We start from the raw sequence: 18,645 nt of genomic DNA, 5'->3' as shown, positions 1-18,645 counted from the left end.
GCTCTCTGCTTGACCAGCTTTAAAATTACTTTGGTCTAGGCAACACAACATTTAAAAAACAAAATCACCACTGGCTGAGTTCAAGTTCAACAGTTAGGCCTACCCTCTATGCGAGGCGAATCGTCTGGACAGATATACTCACATGACGGAACAATAAACTGTGGCTCTGTGTTCCCTGCATAACCCAGCTTTGTGTATCTGGAAGAGAGAGAAAAAGTAGCAACAGCATTAGATTTAACAGCCATGGTAGACTTAACACATGCTCACTGTGCACATTTATGTTGTATGGGTGCCAGTTTGTAAAAAAGAAAAGAAAAATATATATATTTGCAAGCCTAGACTATATTTTGGTTAGCTTCAATACAACCCCTGTTCTTCCATGGATCAGAGCCAACAACTGCAGCTCGACTCTGAATAGCCTACCCTTCGATAGGAAGAGTGTAAAAGGGCATTTGGAATCAAAGCGGCTATTCATACATTTCCCAAAATACAACACGCGTATAAATCTTAGCATAGCGTCATCCTACAACTGGTTTGAGTGCCAGCAGTGTTGCATTTGAAGTTCACTTGCAGTAGGCTAAAGCCTTACACAGATCGATAATGAAGCCTAGAGTGCTCAACCCAAAAATGTACAGAAACGGTCAAAATCATTCAAATGGGCATATTAGTTTGAAAGTTGCCAGTCGGCAGAAATCTCTGAAAACTTGGGGTGGGCATTTAGGCTAGCATGAAACAGACTTCCCACACATACCTGGAAACCTATCGAATGGTCTTTTTTTGTGGTCAAAACTATTTCCCAAATTTTTCCCACGTATAGACATAACCCTTGGAACATAACCTAGCTTAAATACTACATCAAATACTTAAATACTAGTACATTTCATGAGCCTTTCTATGATCCTTTGTGTAGTGGTATTTTGTTAGGCACATGCTAGCCAGATGTCGGCGGCTGTGGCTCTGTTCTCCCGTCGTTTCCTGGACAGGGCCCGTGGGAATGATAGAGGACACTGTTGAAGAGTGCCAAAGCACAGTGTACATCAAAGACTACAGTAGGCAAGTAACTCCTAGTCATAACAGTGCAGTCTTTCAGTTCATGTACTTAGGAGACAGTAGCAGTCTCTAAAGTGCATGAACCAAACCTAAGGACATAGCCTAGTTGATACACACACTAGCTAGAAATATGGTAGGGCTGTCCCCGACTAAAAAAAGTCTTAGTTGACCGAGAGTCGTACTGTTCTTTCGACCAATCGATAAAACACACACATGACTCAAGAAAGAACACGTGTTCACACTGTGTTCAAAACAATGACGGCGAGTTCCTGTGTGACTGGTACACGTTGTCTCGCTCTCCTCTCTTACAGCAGCGAAAAGGCATCACAGCACAGAAAATGTTTATTGCGCTGTCCGTGCTGAAACTGCAACATCATTTACGCCATGTAGTTTGTTAATTGTTTCTGACTGAAAAGTTGTGTTTACGAAATCCCTCATTTTTTGGGGGGGAAAAATAGCCTATTCCCCCAACCCTTGCTCTCTTTACGTGAAAAATGTAAGCAGCGCATGCATGTGACCAATAGGGCCTGACCTATAACCTATCATAATCACATCAATAAATTGTTTATAACAATTATAACTCCGAACAAGTGACAGCAAAATGGATGAGGCGGACGTGAAAAAGAAACTCGAAATGGTTACTCAGGAGGGAAAGGGGAAGTCATCTATGGAAGTTGTGGAAAAAGTACTGGAGATCAATAAGTTCAACACACCTATAAAAGGATGGTATAGGAGGATTGTGTGTGCCAAACAGTTGCTGTTAGATTACAATTTTTCTCTTTTTATTTTTTAATGACAATTTCGAACAGTGTACACACTAAATAAGTATACCAGAGACTATTCTAAAATAAAAATTTAAAATATATATTTTTTTAAAGTAGGGATTGGCGGTATACCGTATTTTATGATATACCAGTATTGATGCAGGGACCGGTTTGGGTTTTTAATTTACCTTCTATAGCGTTATTTGAATGTTAGGTTGGTTAAATGTGATACGCCATGTCTAATGTCAATTTTTATAGTTTACTTCGCTACATGAGTCATCTCTCTCCGCTCTTTCTCGCCGTGCCACTTTCCACACAGACCTAGCCACACCCTGTCGCTCAAGGAGAGCATTTGATGTTCCTCAATCACGAGACGCTTGCGTTCAGTGTGCATTGTTAATGCAGCACATGCAACAATGTTGATGTCAACAACGCTGTTTTCACTTTGCTTCTTAATATGAACCCACTGGCGTTCTATAATGACACTATTAGTTTGTGTTTCTTACATCAGCAAACGAGCTAGTTTGTATTTTCTTAGCAAGTTGCCCTAAATCTTGTGAGACACTAATTGTTAGCTGCTAATGCTAATAGCTAGCTAATAAATGTACTGAGTAAGAGCAACCGCAGCTACCTAATACAGACTGATAATACCAGTGATTGTGTAGACTCACTGACATTTTCAAGCTCTCCCTGTCCGAGTCTGTAATACCAACATGTTTTAAACAGACCACCATAGTCCCTGTGCCCAAGAACACTAAGATAACCTGCCTAAATGACTACTGACTTGTAGCACTCACATCTATAGCCATGAAGTACCTTTAAAGGCTGGTCATGGCTCACATCAACACCTTCATCCCAGAAACCCTAGACCCAAACCAATTTGCCACCCCAACAGATCCACAGATGATGCAATCTTCATTGCACCCCACACTACAATACCCCACACTACAATTCCCCACCAGGACAAAAGGAACACCTATGTGAGAATGCTGTTCACCGACTACAGCTCAGTGTACAACACCATAGTGCCTTCAAAGCTCATCAGTAAGCTAAGGACCCTGGGACTAAACACATCCCTCTGCAACTGGATCCTGGACTTTCTGACAGGCCGCCCCCAGGTGGTAAGGGTAGGTAACAATACATCCACAACAACGATTCTCAACACAGGGGCTCCTCAGGGGTGCGTGCTCAGTTCCCTCCTGTACTCCCTGTTCACTCATGACTGCACGGCCAGGCACGACTCCAACACCATCATTAAATTTGCCGATGACACAACAGTGGTAAACCTGATCACCAACAACGATGAGACAGCCTATAGGGAGGTCAGAGACCTGGCCACGTGGTGCCAGGACAACAAGACTAAGGAGATGATTGTGGATGATTGTGGACTACAGGAAAAAGAGGACCGAGCATACTCCCATTCTCATCGATGGGGCTGCAGTGGAGCAGGTTGGGAGCTTCAAGTTCTATGGTGCCGACATCACCAACAAACTAACATGGTCCAAGCACACCAAGACAGTCGTGAAGAGGGCACGACATACATATTCTCACTCAGGAGACTGAAAAGATTTGGCATGGGTCCTCAGATCCTCAAAAGGTTCTACAGCTGCACCATCGAAAGAGCATCCTGGCTGGTTGCATCACTGCCTGGTATGGCAACTGCTCGGCCTCCGACCGCAAGGCACTACAGAGGGTAGTGCGAATGGCCCAGTACATTACTGGGGCCAAGCTTCCTGCCATCCAGGACCTCTATACCAGGCGGTGTCAGAGAAAGGCCCTAAAAATTGTCAAAGATTCCAGCCACCCTAGTCATAGACTGTGCTCTCTGCCAACACAAGGCAAGCGGTACCGGAACGCCAAGTCTAGGTCCAAGAGGTTTCTAAACAGCTTCTACCCCCAAGCCATAAGACTCCTGAACATCTTTTCAAATGGCTACCCAGACTATTTGCAGTGCCCCCCCCCACACACTTGTCAAGAGAATATCCCTGATCATCTACTACCTCTGATCTGGAGGACACACTAACAAATGCTTGGTTTGTAAATGATGTCTGTCTGAGTGTGCCCCTGGCTATCAGTAAATAAAAAGAAAATGGTGCCATCTGGTTTGCTTAATATAAGGAATTTGAAATGATTTAGACTTTCACCTTTGATATTTACGTACATTTTCTCAATTGCATTTACTTTTGATACTTAAGTATATTTAAAACCCAAATACTTTTAGAGTTTTACTCAAGTAGTATTTTACTGGGTGACTTTCGCTTGAGTCGTTTTCTATTAAGGTATCTTTACTTTTACTCAAGTATGACAATTGGGTACTTTTTCCACCATATAAAAGTGCTGAAATTTGTTTTGGTTGAAGTTGAATTGAACAGTATAAAACAATCAGAATGGAGAAACATTCTAAGTGATTTCAATGAGTCCATGTGTTGCCACCCTCGGATAACGCACTACTCAAAGAAAATGTAGAACTTTTATTATTCAAAAACTAAAAATACTGTCAAATACGTCATACCGCCCATAAAAATTTAAAAAAGAATACTGCGATATATTTTTTCAATATCGCCCAGCCCTAATATAAAGCCTTTATTACAGCAGACTAGAAACAGTTGCATGCATTTGTGAATTGCGGTTTATTTATTGTTAAGGCAAATTATTCAAAATTCCCTTTGTCATTTCATTTGAAAACTAAAATGCTTGATTGCATTTCAAAGCATGAATGTCTCGTTTGCTGTGTGATGGCATGAAATAATGATACAGTAGCCTATTTACTGAAATATAGGCGTAAATAAATTAAGACTAAACAGGACGCGCTCTTAGGCCAACAGCTCGATGGATATACAAGGCTCCTAAACAAAGCCTACTAATGACAACGACATTACATATTATTATAATGATGATCATAATAATTGTAATAACAATAAGAAGGAGATCAAGAAAAGAGGGTATAGGAGCAAGAGCTGTGTGCATATTATGTGTGACAAAGAGGTGCTGTATTATCTTTCTGCCTGTTTGGAACAGTCTAAACACTAAATAAATAAGTAATACCACTCTGTTCTAACAAAACATTTTTGTAAAGCCTTTATTAGAGCAGAGCAAAGATTAAAAACAGCCGAATCTGTGAAATTGCTTTGTCCGACATTTTACCGTTGCATGAGGCTTGGTGCTCACAGAATCAGTAGGCTATTAAAAAAAACACTCAAACAGAAGCAAGATCTGTCTAACTTCTGTAGATACTGTATATGTGGATGATTTATATAAAGCCAGGTACATTTAACAGTTAGGCTATTGATTACAGACCTAATTAAGTTGGGGTTTCCTCTCTACTAAATTTGCTTAGACAATTAGGCTAAGGCTAGGGCTGTTTCCTCATCTCTGCTGCTGCTGCCTCCGCTGCATTGTTCTCAATCCCATTATGCTGGTTAACTTTACAATTATGCACATAGCAACATAGGGAAAGGCACCAATTATACGACGCACTGTAAATTACATTTAAGAACCGAGGACAGCGACCCTATCCATCGAGGGAGAAAGTGCATTTGTAATAAAATTGATTTTAGTGTGCACCATTATTTTTACATTAAATTTCAGTATCACATGTCTTAGAGTGATGGACTGTGCCATCCCTGTGGCCTCTGCAATGGATTAGTCCATTGAGACAGGTGCAAATCAGACAGATGTCTTGTGCACCAATAAAAATATATATATTTTGCGACTGCTCGATTTAAGAAATCTCGGTCGACCAACAGTCTATCGACCAAACAAATGACCAGTCGACTAAAATGTGGTCAGCTCTAGGATATAGCCTAGTCTAGTTGAGAAAATACCTTAAGGATATAGCCTAGTTGAGACAATACCATAAGGATATAGGCCTAGCTTAGTTGACACTACAATAAGGATGAGACATTGTCTGAGGTGCTTTTCAATTCCATAGTTTCCATGAATAGGCTATAGCCTAGCTAGAAAGTAGGCTAGGCCTAGTTGCTTATAAAAGCCTAACTATGAGGGAAGAAGGAGAATTCTACTATGTGCACTTGGAACGTGGAAGACACAAACACATAGGCTTAGGGCTTCATTCCACTGAACAGCCCTAGCTTGTCTGGGGTAGCTACCTGCCTCAACGAGCCTGTTACACCACACTCCTAGCAGTGGACACAACCACAAACAGAGGAGTGTTTCAATTCCAAATCAACCCCCTAGCCCAGGGTTCTCAACTTGGGGCCCACAGGCAGAATTTGGCCCACGAGTGGGGGTTTTTGGTGCCCCAAGTGTTCTGAGCAAATTAGTATTCTTATTTAGCGTTGTCATTGTTGGACATAAAATACTAAATTAAAAACACTAGGAAATCAGCTCCAAGTGATTTTAATTTTGGAAATCTTTACCCAACTATTCCAACGAAAAATATAGAGACATGATCGTATACAATTGTAAGCAATGACTATGTTTTAGTCAAATATATCTGTTTGGGATTCTTGCGGTCAATTTGCATTCTCCAAACTATTTGTAATTAAAAACAAATCAGCCTAGGGCTGAATCTACTTGCTGATCCCTGCCCTAGCCCTTCGTCACTATATCTTAAAGGATTGGATAGGTGAGATAGGACAATGGACAGCCTACTTTCCTCTCGAACTCCCCCGCTCTATAGTGGGGATATTCTGACATACTGCTTACACCCAATCTTCTAAAAATCTAGGCCCACTTTCTATGAAAGAGAAGGAAGGTAGGGGATAGAGTTCGATTCGGGATTGGGCAGTGGGCCTGGACTGGGTAGCTCTCTCTGAAATGCTAACTAGGCCTATCCACTAGGCTACACTGTGAATCAAGGCCAAATGCAGGCTAAATTTAGACAATGATTAGGCCTAAATATATACAAAATAAAAACTGTTTGCTGTGGATGATAAGCAAAGGACGACTCCACCCTAGTCGCAGGTACTAGTCTCAGTTGCAAGCCTGGCCTGCAACACCTAGCCTACATATGAAGCAATTGTTTTGACCAAGAATGGACCCCTGCAAAAAATATATGATACACAGTGGCCTACATAAAATAGTGGCTCTTTCACATAGGCCCGAACACAACTTTTACAGAGGAGTGGACAAACTAGCCCTACAATAACAGTGAAATGGAACAGTTGAGCTCTAAGAATAGCATCCCACTTGTGCATGAGGTAAAAGGATGTGGAGTTCAGTTCACATCTGAGCGTGACTCATGAGCTGTGTGGTGGTGTACTCGATTTGACTTCTGCTGGTTTGGTACTTTAGCATCTTGGCCTTCTCAGCATTTTCAAACATCTGCTTTACAAAGGAGTTAGCCTCATTCTCCATCCTCAGCTGTAGTTTCCTGTCCTCTTCCCCAGCGAGGACCAGATGCACTAGTCTAATAGCCCAAAGGGAGGGGGGAAGATAAGTGGAGAGGTATGCAGGGCAACATACGGAGTAACGAGTTCAAGTCTTTACATGCAAGTGCTGCAGCACAGTCGCATCTCAGTTAGGCAATAACCCTAACTATAGTATTAAACATAAATCCCTGTCATTTCAAATAATCTACATCTAGGCCAAGGATATATCAAATGCATACATTGGATATTGCTCCTTAGATTAAATCATGTACATTGATAAACAATAAGTAGGCCTAACAATGAACACAAGTAACAAATGCAGAGCATTGCACTAGCAATAATTATTCAAAGACTGAGGACCGAACAAAAACATTATTGTGTTACTGAATAAGATTCACCAAAGTGATTATTTGCTAAAACGAGGCCACTAGAATGTTGTGGTTTGCACAGTTTTGCACAGTCCGATAATGAGGGATAAGCCTAAACCCAACTGTTCCTAATTCACTGGCTTTGAATACATCTTGGGACGGGCAATTAATATATTGGCATCCAAAAATATCGGGCATAAAGCAGAAGTATGCACAATCAATGAAAAGCGTTGTAGAACTGTGAGGTCACCCTTAAGTGAAAATTCCCTTGCTTATTTACGAATTCGAATCAGTCTTTGTTATTCAGAAAAATAATTCATGTGTAGTTTCATTTGAGATATTTAAGGATCAGACTAGGGCTAAAGTGAAGAAATTAGAGAAGTTTGCTAATCAAAAAAACATGTTCAGATGCCGAAAACGACCATATATGGACTAAAAAGCGTGAATGAGGAAGTCGACAATATAGGAAGTCGCTCTGCGCATACTCAGAGTCGGGATGACTTGTAGTGAGCACTGTAAAATTACTTATGGACTGCATCGCTAGTAGCTACCATTAAATAGTACAAAAAAACATGCAAAGCCCATTTATAAATGCCCACTCAAAGTAAGTCAAATATAAAACAGTTCTAATAGAACCCCAGTAATGGGGTTAGTATTTCTTTTGTATTGAAAAAGCCTTTCCGACAGAAAAACATTTTCTGATATCAAGCAATTAGCAAGCTTATAGACATCTAACTAACGCGTTAGCCAACTAGCGAACACAGCAAACCGCATAGTCAATTACAATGAAACAGTCGTGCAATAACGACCTAACAAAACAACTAAAACACATTTGTTTCGCAATGCATCGGCATGAAAGGTTACATTGATTATATTTAGCAAGCTAACTAGCAACACACCCAGTTGCTGACAGCGATGGGCTCTGTATCGGTGACACCCAAAATCTCGATGCTCTGTATGCACCGCGTTCTAGTTTGAATAGCTTACCCTGTACCACAGTCGACAACACACGCCGGTAATCGTCCTGCCATCTCGTGTACTTCTGGTAATCACAAATGTTTGTTTTGAATTGAAAGCAGTCTGTGTCGGGTGGAGGATCTTGCAAACCGTCCACAGGAGTACGGAATCCAGAACCCGCACAGTACAGTTTTTACTTCCGCACTCGGTCTTGGACAGGCAGGTCGTCACTAGGTAACACAGCCACAAAGTCAAAACCCCCGCCTCTTTCTACAATTTCTCAATTTAAAATCTGATTTTAACCCTTAACCACACCGCCAACATTATGCCTAACCCTATGCTTTAAATAAGAACAAAAAGCAAAAAAAAAAGTCATTAATATTTTCCGATATAGCCAATTTGTACTTTGTGGCTGTGTTATCTAGTGGAAACAGGCAGGGAGAGGCAAGATGGCTGACGCCGGGGAGCGCTTGAGCAATGCAGGCAGTGTGGTGGTTCACAGTGGACCGTGTTCGAAGGTAAAATAGAGACATACGTGTACATGCATATAAAATATGATTTGCACATGTCAAATATGAGTTTCACCTGTATTATCAGTTTTGTAGTCGCACACAACACTTGCAAGCACGTAAGTGATGTGTGAATAAATACAACACTTGCAAACATAACTTGCTTGACACATTATGTGAATACATTGAATAAGATTTGCAAGCATGCCACTCAATTTGAGAATTAATGGAACTACTTTACTAAACTTGCAACTGGGGAATCTTCATCTATGAATCAAAACTACATTTGCTCATGTCGAATCTGCTTGCTCCGAGTTTAGCGTCTAACCTCAGTTCTATTTTGTCCCAGACTTCTGCTGATGAGGTTTAGCCCAGGAAGTCACTGCATTGCCGCTGCATTGTTTAGGTTTTTTTAGGCTGGGTATCTGTAAACCACTTTGACTGTTGATCAGGGCTGTCCTGATTAACTTGAAACAACAGTCATGCATTTATAATAAGAACAGTGAGTGTTGTGTTCGTTATATATCCGTATTTTACAAATGTGAACGTTTAGCCGATCAGGAGTGGACTACATTTTAATAAAAATGATTCGCTTGGATGAAATCTACCACTTTTCGAATGAATACTCCTTGTCGGAACCACAACGTTTTCTATGTATTTATGATAAATATTCTCTTTTGTCAATAACAGCTTTTACACATCCTGGCAACATGCTTGACCGAAAAAAAATATTGAAACGTGTCTTTAGACTATGGAGGTGATGCTGTTGCCCATTTTTCCAGTAAAATATTCACTGTCCCCCCTACCTCTCAGGCTCATGTTTGCAGACTTCCTGATTAACCTGATCCTGTGGGTGGAGGGCTTCTTGGCAGCCATCCCCTTCAGCACGCTTGTGGCCATCTTGGCTTTGTGGTTTGGCATGTCTGGGCCCTTCACCTTTGTGGGCGCCTAGCCTACTTCGGCTTCAAGATGCCTGTGAGTTTAACCTATCAATCACGCTGTCTGTATGGATAACTCTTTCAGGTCATCTTACATCATGTGCATTTCCCCCCTAAGGTTGCAATCTCTTTCAAACTGGCACAAATCAGAGAAAACATAGCATACTAAGAAGGGTTTGTCTTGATGTGTTTCTATGCTACTCTCTGTGCTCCAGGCACACAATTTTTTAAAAATTTTTTAATATATATTTTTTACATACAGTACCAGTCAAAAGTTTGGACACCTACTAATTCAAAGGTTTTTCTTTAGTAAAAATAAACTCAGGGAAAAAAAGAAACGTCCTCTCACTGTCAACTGTGTTTATTTTCAGCAAACTTCATGTGTAAATATTTGTAGGAACATAACAAGATTCAATAACTGAGACAAACTGAACAAGTTCCACAGACAAGTGACTAACAGAAATGGAATAATGTGTCCCTGAACAAAGGGGGGGTAAAAATCAAAAGTAACAGTCAGTATCTGGTGTGGCCACCAGCTGCATTAAATACTGCAGTGCATCTCATCCTCATGGACTGCACCAGATTTGCCAGTTCTTGCTGTGAGATGTTACGCAACTCTTCCACAAAGGCACCTGCAAGTTCCCGGACATTTCTGGGGGGAATGGCCCTAGCCCTCACCCTCTCATCCAACAGGTCCCAGATGTGCTCAATGGGATTGAGGTCGAAGCTCTTCGCTGGCCATGGCAGAACACTGACATTCCTGTCTTACAGGAAATCACGCACAGAACGAGCAGTATGGCTGGTGACAATGTCATGCTGGAGGGTCATGTCAGGATGAGCCTGCAGGAAGGGTACGACATGAGGGAGGAGGATGTATTCCCAATAAAGCACAGCATTGAGATTGCCTGCAATGACAAGCTCAGTCTGATGATGCTGTGACACACCGCCCCAGACCATGACGGACCCTCCACCTCCAAATCGATCCCACTCCACAGTACAGGCCTCGGTGTAATGCTTATTCCTTTGACGATAAACGCGAATCCGACCATCACCCCTGGTGAGACAAAACCACGACTCGTCAGTGAAAAGCACTTCTTGCCAGTCCTGTCTGGTCCAACGACGGTGGGTTTGTGCCCATAGGCGACGTTGTTGCCGGTGATGTCTGGTGAGGACCTGCCTTAATACAACAGGCCTACAAGCCCTCAGTCCAGCCTTTCTCAGCCTATTGCGGACCGTTTGTGCACTGATGACGGATTGTGCATTCCTGGTGTAACTCGGGCAGTTGTTGTTGCCATCCTGTACCTGTCCCGCAGGTGTGATGTTCGGATGTATCGATCCTGTGCAGATGTTGTTACACTTGGTCTGCCACTGCAACACAGTATGGACATTGCAATTTATTGCCCTGGCCACATCTGCGGTCCTTAAGCCTCCTTGCAGCATGCCTAAGGCACGTTCACGAAGATGAGCAGGGACCCTGGGTATCTTTCATTTGGTATTTTTCAGAGTCAGTAGAAAGGCCTCCTTACTGTCCTAAGTTTTCATAACTGTGACCTTACTTGCCTACCGTCTGTAAGCTGTTAGTGTCTTAACGACCATTCCACAGGTGCATGTTAATTAATTGTTTATGGTTCATTGAACAAGCATGGGAAACGGTGTTTAAACCCTTTACAATGAAGATCTGTGAAGTTATTGTGATTTTTACAAATTATCTTTGAAAGACAGGGTCCTGAAAATGGGACTTTTTTTGCTGAGTTTATTTTCTATATTGGCTATTGGTTGAGATGCATGGCCTGTTCTAGCTTGGTATGTCAGGAAATTGGAAATGTGAATTGGGCCAAGTCGGAGGTAATAAAACATTTTGTTTAATATCTCTTATGTTTAATATATTCAAATGAATTACACTACCGTTCAAAAGTTTGGGGTCACATAGAAATGTCCTAGTTTTTGAAAGAAAGGCACATTTGTTTTGTCTGTTAAAATGACATCAAATTGATCAAATGCAGTGTAGACATTATTCATGGCCTTCTAGGCAGAGTTGCAAAGAAAAGGCCATATCTCAGACTGACCAATAAAAATAAAATATTAAGATGGGCAAAAGAACACAGACACTGAACAGAGGACTCTGCCTAGAAAGCCAGCATCCTGGAGTCAGTCGCCTCTTCACTGTTGAAGTTGAGACTGGTGTTTTGCAGGTACTATTTAATGAAGCTGCCAGTTGAGGACTTGTAAATTTGTATTAGGTTCCCCATCAGCTAACACCATAACGCTAGTTAATCTTCCTGGGGTCCAACACTGTTGGAGGAAATTATAGTTGAAATGATTAATTATGTATACATTTTTAATTAGAACCATTTATTCTAATACTATGTTATGGTATGAAATGTATGGGTTCTTGGTTAAGCTGTTACTGAAAATGTAAGTAAAACAAATTAATTGTCTGTACCTTGTGAGAAGTTTAAGGGAGAGGAATGATAGAAAAGATAAAACAGATAAGAATGGTCTTTGATGTTCCATTAGTGGAGGAGAAGATGTCTTTTAGACAGATTGGAATGTTTGTTTTATGAGGGGAGTAGAAGAAGATCTCCAGAACTTAAGACACTGCGCTATTGTGTGGATAGGAGAGGGTGTGAGAAACTGATGATGTCATTTTATGTTGTTTCTTTAAATTGTAAGGTTCTTTGTATTTTGCTTCAGTACTCTCTTGAATTAAACGCTGTTACCTGACTTTTAAGACCGGGACTCTGTCCATTTCTTATAAAAATATTGGGTCTTACAATCCCTTTAGAATGCATTGACAGAGTAATAATTCTGATTGGGAAATAATACAGAGGAATTTAGAATTCCACTAACAAACACCAATTAACAAAACATTACAAGCAACCACAATCAAGACTTCAAACATTCAACAAGTATACAATACAGATAATTAAAATACCTGACAGGAAACACATTTAACATTCTTGTGAGGCGTCTGTTTCTCAAACTAGACACTAATGTACTTGTCCTTTTGCTCAGTTGTGCACCGGGGCCTCACACTCCTCGTTCTATTCTGGTTAGAGCCAGTTTGCGCAGTTCAGTGAAGGGAGTAGTACACAGCGTTGTACGAGATCTTCAGTTTCTTGGCAATTTCTCACATGGAATAGCCTTCCTTTCTCAGAACAAGAATAGACTGACGTGTTTCAGAAGAAAGTGTTTGTTTCTGGCACTCCTTGCAAACAGTGCAATAATATTAAGCTATATCTATTTACATCAGGCTATAGCCTACAAATAGCTATACCATGTAGTCGTAGGCCTATTAGGCTATAAGCCTACTGCAAATTGTTGTTTGTTCCTGAACTGGCCGAATGTCAGAGCTATCCTTCAGCACCAGAAGTTGGTTCAACTTTAATATCATTGCGCGATCCTGGCAGTCCATTCAGCAGCACGGAGGGCGTTCCAACTCATTAAAATAACACTCATCAAGATCTGTTGCTTATGCCTAATAGGTCTGTGTGCTTATGGATAATTCCTGTTTAATTTCATCTCAGCAAGGCCAAACGAGGAAATGTATCATTTTATAATTTTTCAAGTTCAAAACGAAAATTGGATTTCAACTTGTTTTCTCGTTTGTGGTCTCCAAAATTGTGCATCGAATAACAAAAGACAAATAATGACTAAATGTATCCTATTTTATTTTTGTACCTTGAAGTACACACCCCCTAATATAACATTCAAGCACAGATAGAACAATGAGAGATGGAGTGCCATGCCTGTGGGAGAGAGCGTGCACAGAACTTATCACAGTGCCTAAAGTGCCGGGCAGAGGGTCCACGAGAAACCCAGCAGGTGATCGGTCTGGGGGAAGCCCTGGCGGTGATGAAAGATTTACCATGACAATTTTCAAAACAATTTTTTCCAGTGTTAATGTTTCTGAAAGTTAAGCACACAATAGCCTACAGTTACAGTAGAAGTCAATGTGTTTGACAGTAATCAATATGTTCCATTATAGGCCATAGCAAGACGCGTTGTCACAGCTCAGGGATATCACTCGCAGATGTGTTTAGATCGACCAGTGGCCTGTTTGTTTGTCTTCATTGAGTTTAGAACAAAATTACAAGCGTCGTTCAGTTGTGGCTTGTTAGCTCCGACAAAGACTTACTCATGTACGTGTTCATGTATATGTCTAATAAACCCATATTCCATATCACAATGGACTCAGTGTATTATTGTACCACAGTAAAACTTCAAATGAGGTTAATAGAGAGCATAAAAGCTTTGAAGAAATACCAGCAAAACATAGCCAGTAAAATATTCTACAGTGCGTTGGATCAAGCTGCATCTCCAATAGTCTTTCACTATCTCTCAGCTTTGTTTGACAGTACAGTCTGTCACCACTATAGGCCATATCAAGGTGGATTGTCACAGCCTTGATATCACTCATAGATATGTGTGGAATGGTGCATTGCCATTATCTGTTATGATTAATACATATGTCAAGTATTTCCAACGCAGGTTTAGTGATAGACTTCTCATATTTGGCAAAGTCACTTTCTCCAGATCTATAGTGTTTCTGTGTTGATTTATATCTAAGGGATGGTCATTCAATTCTGGTGTTATATTTTACATGTAGCTTGTAAACTGCTCTGTGTTCATATTTCATTTGACGAAACAGGAGGGTGTGTTGCACTTCAGGTTGATAGTATAGGGAGCAGAGCACAGCAGGTTAAAAGTTTCAGAAATGTGTGTTTAATGACTTCAACACTGAGTAATGGCACTCAAGCTGCTCAATTAGGATTATAGCGGTTTTGATCATTTGAATTCGTACGGTTGGTCACAAAAACCAAAGCAACATTCGCAATGCAAATTAAGGGCATTTCTTTCATTTGGACATTTGCTCAGTACTTGAAGGGTGTCAATTTCCAGTACTATCGAGTTGCAAACACTGATTGGAAGGTGAGTGTTGAGACAATATCTTCTCTGTATCCATCTGCAGATCCAGAGGCATCAGGTCCTCTTTTATCCTAGTCAAATTAATTGTGCCCACCAAAATTCTAATGACAAACAACATATGAGAGCTTTTATAACTAAGTCCTACTTTCAGCGTATAATTACTATGGGAGCAGCCAGAACATTTTGAATACTGAAGTTGAAAATAAGTAAAACAATATGACTGAGTTTCCAGACCAGGGGCACAAATGAGCGAGATTTAATACAAAAAAATTAGAGGTATACCACATTAGTACACAATGTTGAAATTAGGACAGGGATTGGTGTGTTTTACTTTGTTTTATTGAGCCAAAACCTTCACATTATCCTTTGAAATGTTGAATGTTGTTCTAGAGTCAGATTGGCTCAGCATGGTAGGGTACAGCAGGGTTAGAGAGATATGCAAACTTAGTCATGGGGCCAGGCCTTTTGCTTCTCATTAGGGTGTTGTATGAGGAAGTAGTGTAGGACCTTGAGAGATTCTTTGTTAGGGCTGAGTGACTGGACTGTGTGAATGGTCCTGTCAATGGGAGAGAGTGGGACACCAATAAAAAGGCTGATTTTTAACTTCTTGTATTGGCTGATGTAACTGGATGAAGTTCATGACAATCTGCTCAGATGCCATACAGTGTCCTTCTCCCGAGGGCACATTCTGAACCCACACACACAATATCAGCATTGACTGTAGCTTCACTGGATATTGTTGTATTGAAATGGGTCAGAAATACCTATGCAAAGGGTCAGATAGGTAACCATTTACAGTAACTTAAGTTCATTATTAGGCTACTCAATTAATACGCACAAGCTAAACAGAAGCTCTAGCTAAGTAGCTACAGAACGTATTGTACTGGCCGACCAAGCAAATCAAATTGTATTTGTCACATGCGCCAAATACAACAGGTGTAGACCCTACAGTAAAATGCTTACTTACAAGTCCTTAACCAACAATGCAGTTAAGAAAATACACCCCCAAAAATTAAGAGATAAGAATAACAAATAATTAAAGAGCAGCAGTAAATAACAATACCGGCGCTATATACAGGGGGTACAAGTAGAGTCAATGTGCGAGGGCACCGGTGTCGAGGTAATCGAGGAAAAGCAAAAAAAGGCAGTAATTGCTCATTTGGTCGAAAATTAGTTCTTCATTTTTGCTACATTAAATACATGCGGGCAAGTATCCTGCCTCTATTGTGTTTTGGAGAAAATAGAGGGTCATGTTAGCAATAACTGCATAAAGTTACTGTGAAACCAAGGTAAATAAAATACATTTTTTCAATACATTATTCTCCGTTCAACGCTATGAGCAGTTACTGCCTGTTTTGCTTGGTAAGGCAGTGTGTAAATCTCACCTTTCTGCAGCAGGTACCTCTGCCTGGGCCGCTTCAATTTTTTTTTTTACTTTGCAGGTTGAGGGACTAACGTTAACTACTAGCTAGCATGAGGGACTAGTTTACTTCCACTAGCCAGCCTGCTAGTTAGTCAGCAGTAACGTTAGCAGGCTAATGCTAGCCAGGAAAGTGGTGCAAGCCAACTGTGTTGAGTTCGTTCTATTGGCATGATAAATTAAGCACCTTGGCTAACATTATTATTTGTATCTTCCTGTCACACACATTTCTAATCCGTTCTATGTGCGGCGGACACTTCAGATCAACCCAGACTGTAAACACACGCTATGCTCCATGAATATTATATTAGGGTGTGTGTATATCTATATATATATACATTTTTCCTTTATTTGTTTTCGATGCCCAATTTGGAAACCATGAACGAGTTGATATAACATTGTCGTTTTGCTTTTCAACAAGACAAATTATATAAAACGATTAATTTCCTCTTGTTTGGTCTTGCTGAGATGAAAGGAAATATTAATTACTCGTAAACACACGGACCTGAATGCATCTGAGAAGTTTTGGAGACTTGAAATGGTAGTTTGGAATCTTGATACAATGAATGCAATATCTACCATATTGAAACTGAACATATCATTTCAACTAAATAGACATTTTAAACTGAATGCAATATTCACTCAATTCAATTTCAAATCATGAAATACAAGGTCAATTGATGAATTCAATGATTACATTTGTGCATTACAAATTCAAAAATATGAAATTCAATATTTGAATACAAATTCTAAAGTATCGAATTCAAATACAATTTCTGTTGGCACCGAAATCGCTCCATAAATCAATGTCTTGCAAGATTATGAATATTCATAACTGATAACCAACTGATTATGGTCTATTTTAAAAAGAGATATGCCTAACTTGGTGTTTGAGGGTATTAAAAATATAATATTTTCTTGGGAGAATGTGTGGGCATAGGCAGACGTTGCAATGGGAAGATGCATTTTATGCATATTCTAAAATGATAGTCTATTAAATAGGCTACATCTTTTGGTACAAACTTTGAGGAAATTATGACGTAATTTACTTTTTTATTTTAGGTGGTTGTGCCTTAACATCTAATAAAATATAATTTTGCAGTTGTGTGAGATACACACAACATCTCAGTCACTGACCTTTGGCCTAATGTATATACCCACACCCTCAAATCAAAGTTTATTTGTCACGCGAGCCGAATACAACCGGTGAAGACCTAACAGTGAAATGATTACTTACAGGCTCTAACCAATAGTGCAAAAAAGGTGTTATATGAACAATAGGTAAGTAAAGAAATAAAACAACAATAAAAAGACAGGCTATATACAGTAGCGAGGCTATAAATGTAGTGAGGCTACATACAGACACCAGTTAGTCAGGCTGATTAATGTAGTATGTACATGCAGATATGGTTAAAGTGACTATGCATATATGATGAACAGAGAGCTCTGGGCCAGGAATTAGTTTTACAGTGCTAGCTACATAATTAAGCCATTGCATTTTAATACACACATGCATTAGACAGTTTGAAATTAGCCAATGGATTAATCTAATTTGTCAATATATACTTGACTTCCTTCCAATTTGCCTATGTTGGCATATACTTATTTGTATTGTGTTGTTTTCATCCCACTTAATTTTCATATAATTCCATAATTTTCTTCAAATCAGAGCTTAAAAATGCAGCTTTTGTTTTATAGACCTTTCCAAAATTGTCATCAGATACAATGGGTCATCATTATCATCATTATCATCAGACAGATGCAGTATGTCAAATAGCACTTGCACCTGAGGATCTCTAAAAGATCTGTCCTTGTTTTTCTGACAAATCTGAGAAAAAGGGCATGGATTATGGATTTCTAAAAAGCTTGCAATATCACAATGGTCCTCTTCTCAGGCGTGTGCACTAGTATATTGCAATTATTTTATTCAAAATAACTCTGATATATGGTGTAGTATTCCTTCAACAAATTCAATTCATCTATTGTGTTGAATATGGTAGCATTATAGTATTTGCTTCAACAATTGTATTAATTCATTGTAACAAATTTGATAAATGAATGTTGACACATGCCTCCAATGACATGTAGATTTAGATTGACTGTTATTTTTTTTTAAATACTCTGATATATAGTATTTCCTTCAATATATGGATTGATTTTATTAATGTATATATTTTGTATACTGTACATGTCGATAAAATATACATCCCATATCAATTTTTTGATTCTGTGTAGGCCTACATGTCAAATGTAGATTTTCTACCAACCCCAGCTGCACTCTTGCTGCTTCTTGTTGAGTCTAAAATATTCTACATAGGCCCAAATTAAGACTACATATCCCAAAAGTCTCTGCGTCTTATTTAAATGACTAAGCAGA

The 18,645-nt window shown here is 39.8% G+C and overlaps 1 protein-coding gene and 1 long non-coding RNA gene across 2 annotated transcripts in view; one reads left to right on the top strand and one right to left on the bottom strand.

Annotated features, from left to right (window-relative positions):
- LOC115107756 (actin-related protein 3-like) overlaps positions 1-8,663 on the bottom strand; it is a 28,921-nt gene extending 20,258 nt beyond the window's left edge. The window contains exons 1-2 of the mRNA XM_029631373.2: positions 8,503-8,663; positions 143-198 (exon numbers count right to left, since the gene is read on the bottom strand). Of these exons, the coding sequence (XP_029487233.1) occupies positions 143-198; positions 8,503-8,546 (100 nt within the window). The 5' untranslated portion in view covers positions 8,547-8,663. The remainder of the gene's footprint in view (positions 1-142; positions 199-8,502) is intronic.
- A 98-nt stretch (positions 8,664-8,761) lies between these two features.
- Positions 8,762-12,650, top strand: LOC135565320 (uncharacterized). The gene is made up of 2 exons (XR_010461515.1): positions 8,762-8,990; positions 9,795-12,650. It is a non-coding gene; the product is annotated as an uncharacterized LOC135565320 (long non-coding RNA).
- Positions 12,651-18,645: the final 5,995 nt, after the last annotated feature.

Source organism: Oncorhynchus nerka, linkage group LG3 (assembly GCF_034236695.1).
Source record: "Oncorhynchus nerka isolate Pitt River linkage group LG3, Oner_Uvic_2.0, whole genome shotgun sequence".
In the NCBI taxonomy this organism is placed as follows: Eukaryota; Metazoa; Chordata; class Actinopteri; order Salmoniformes; family Salmonidae; genus Oncorhynchus; species Oncorhynchus nerka.
This window is presented reverse-complemented; position numbering and strand designations above follow the sequence as displayed.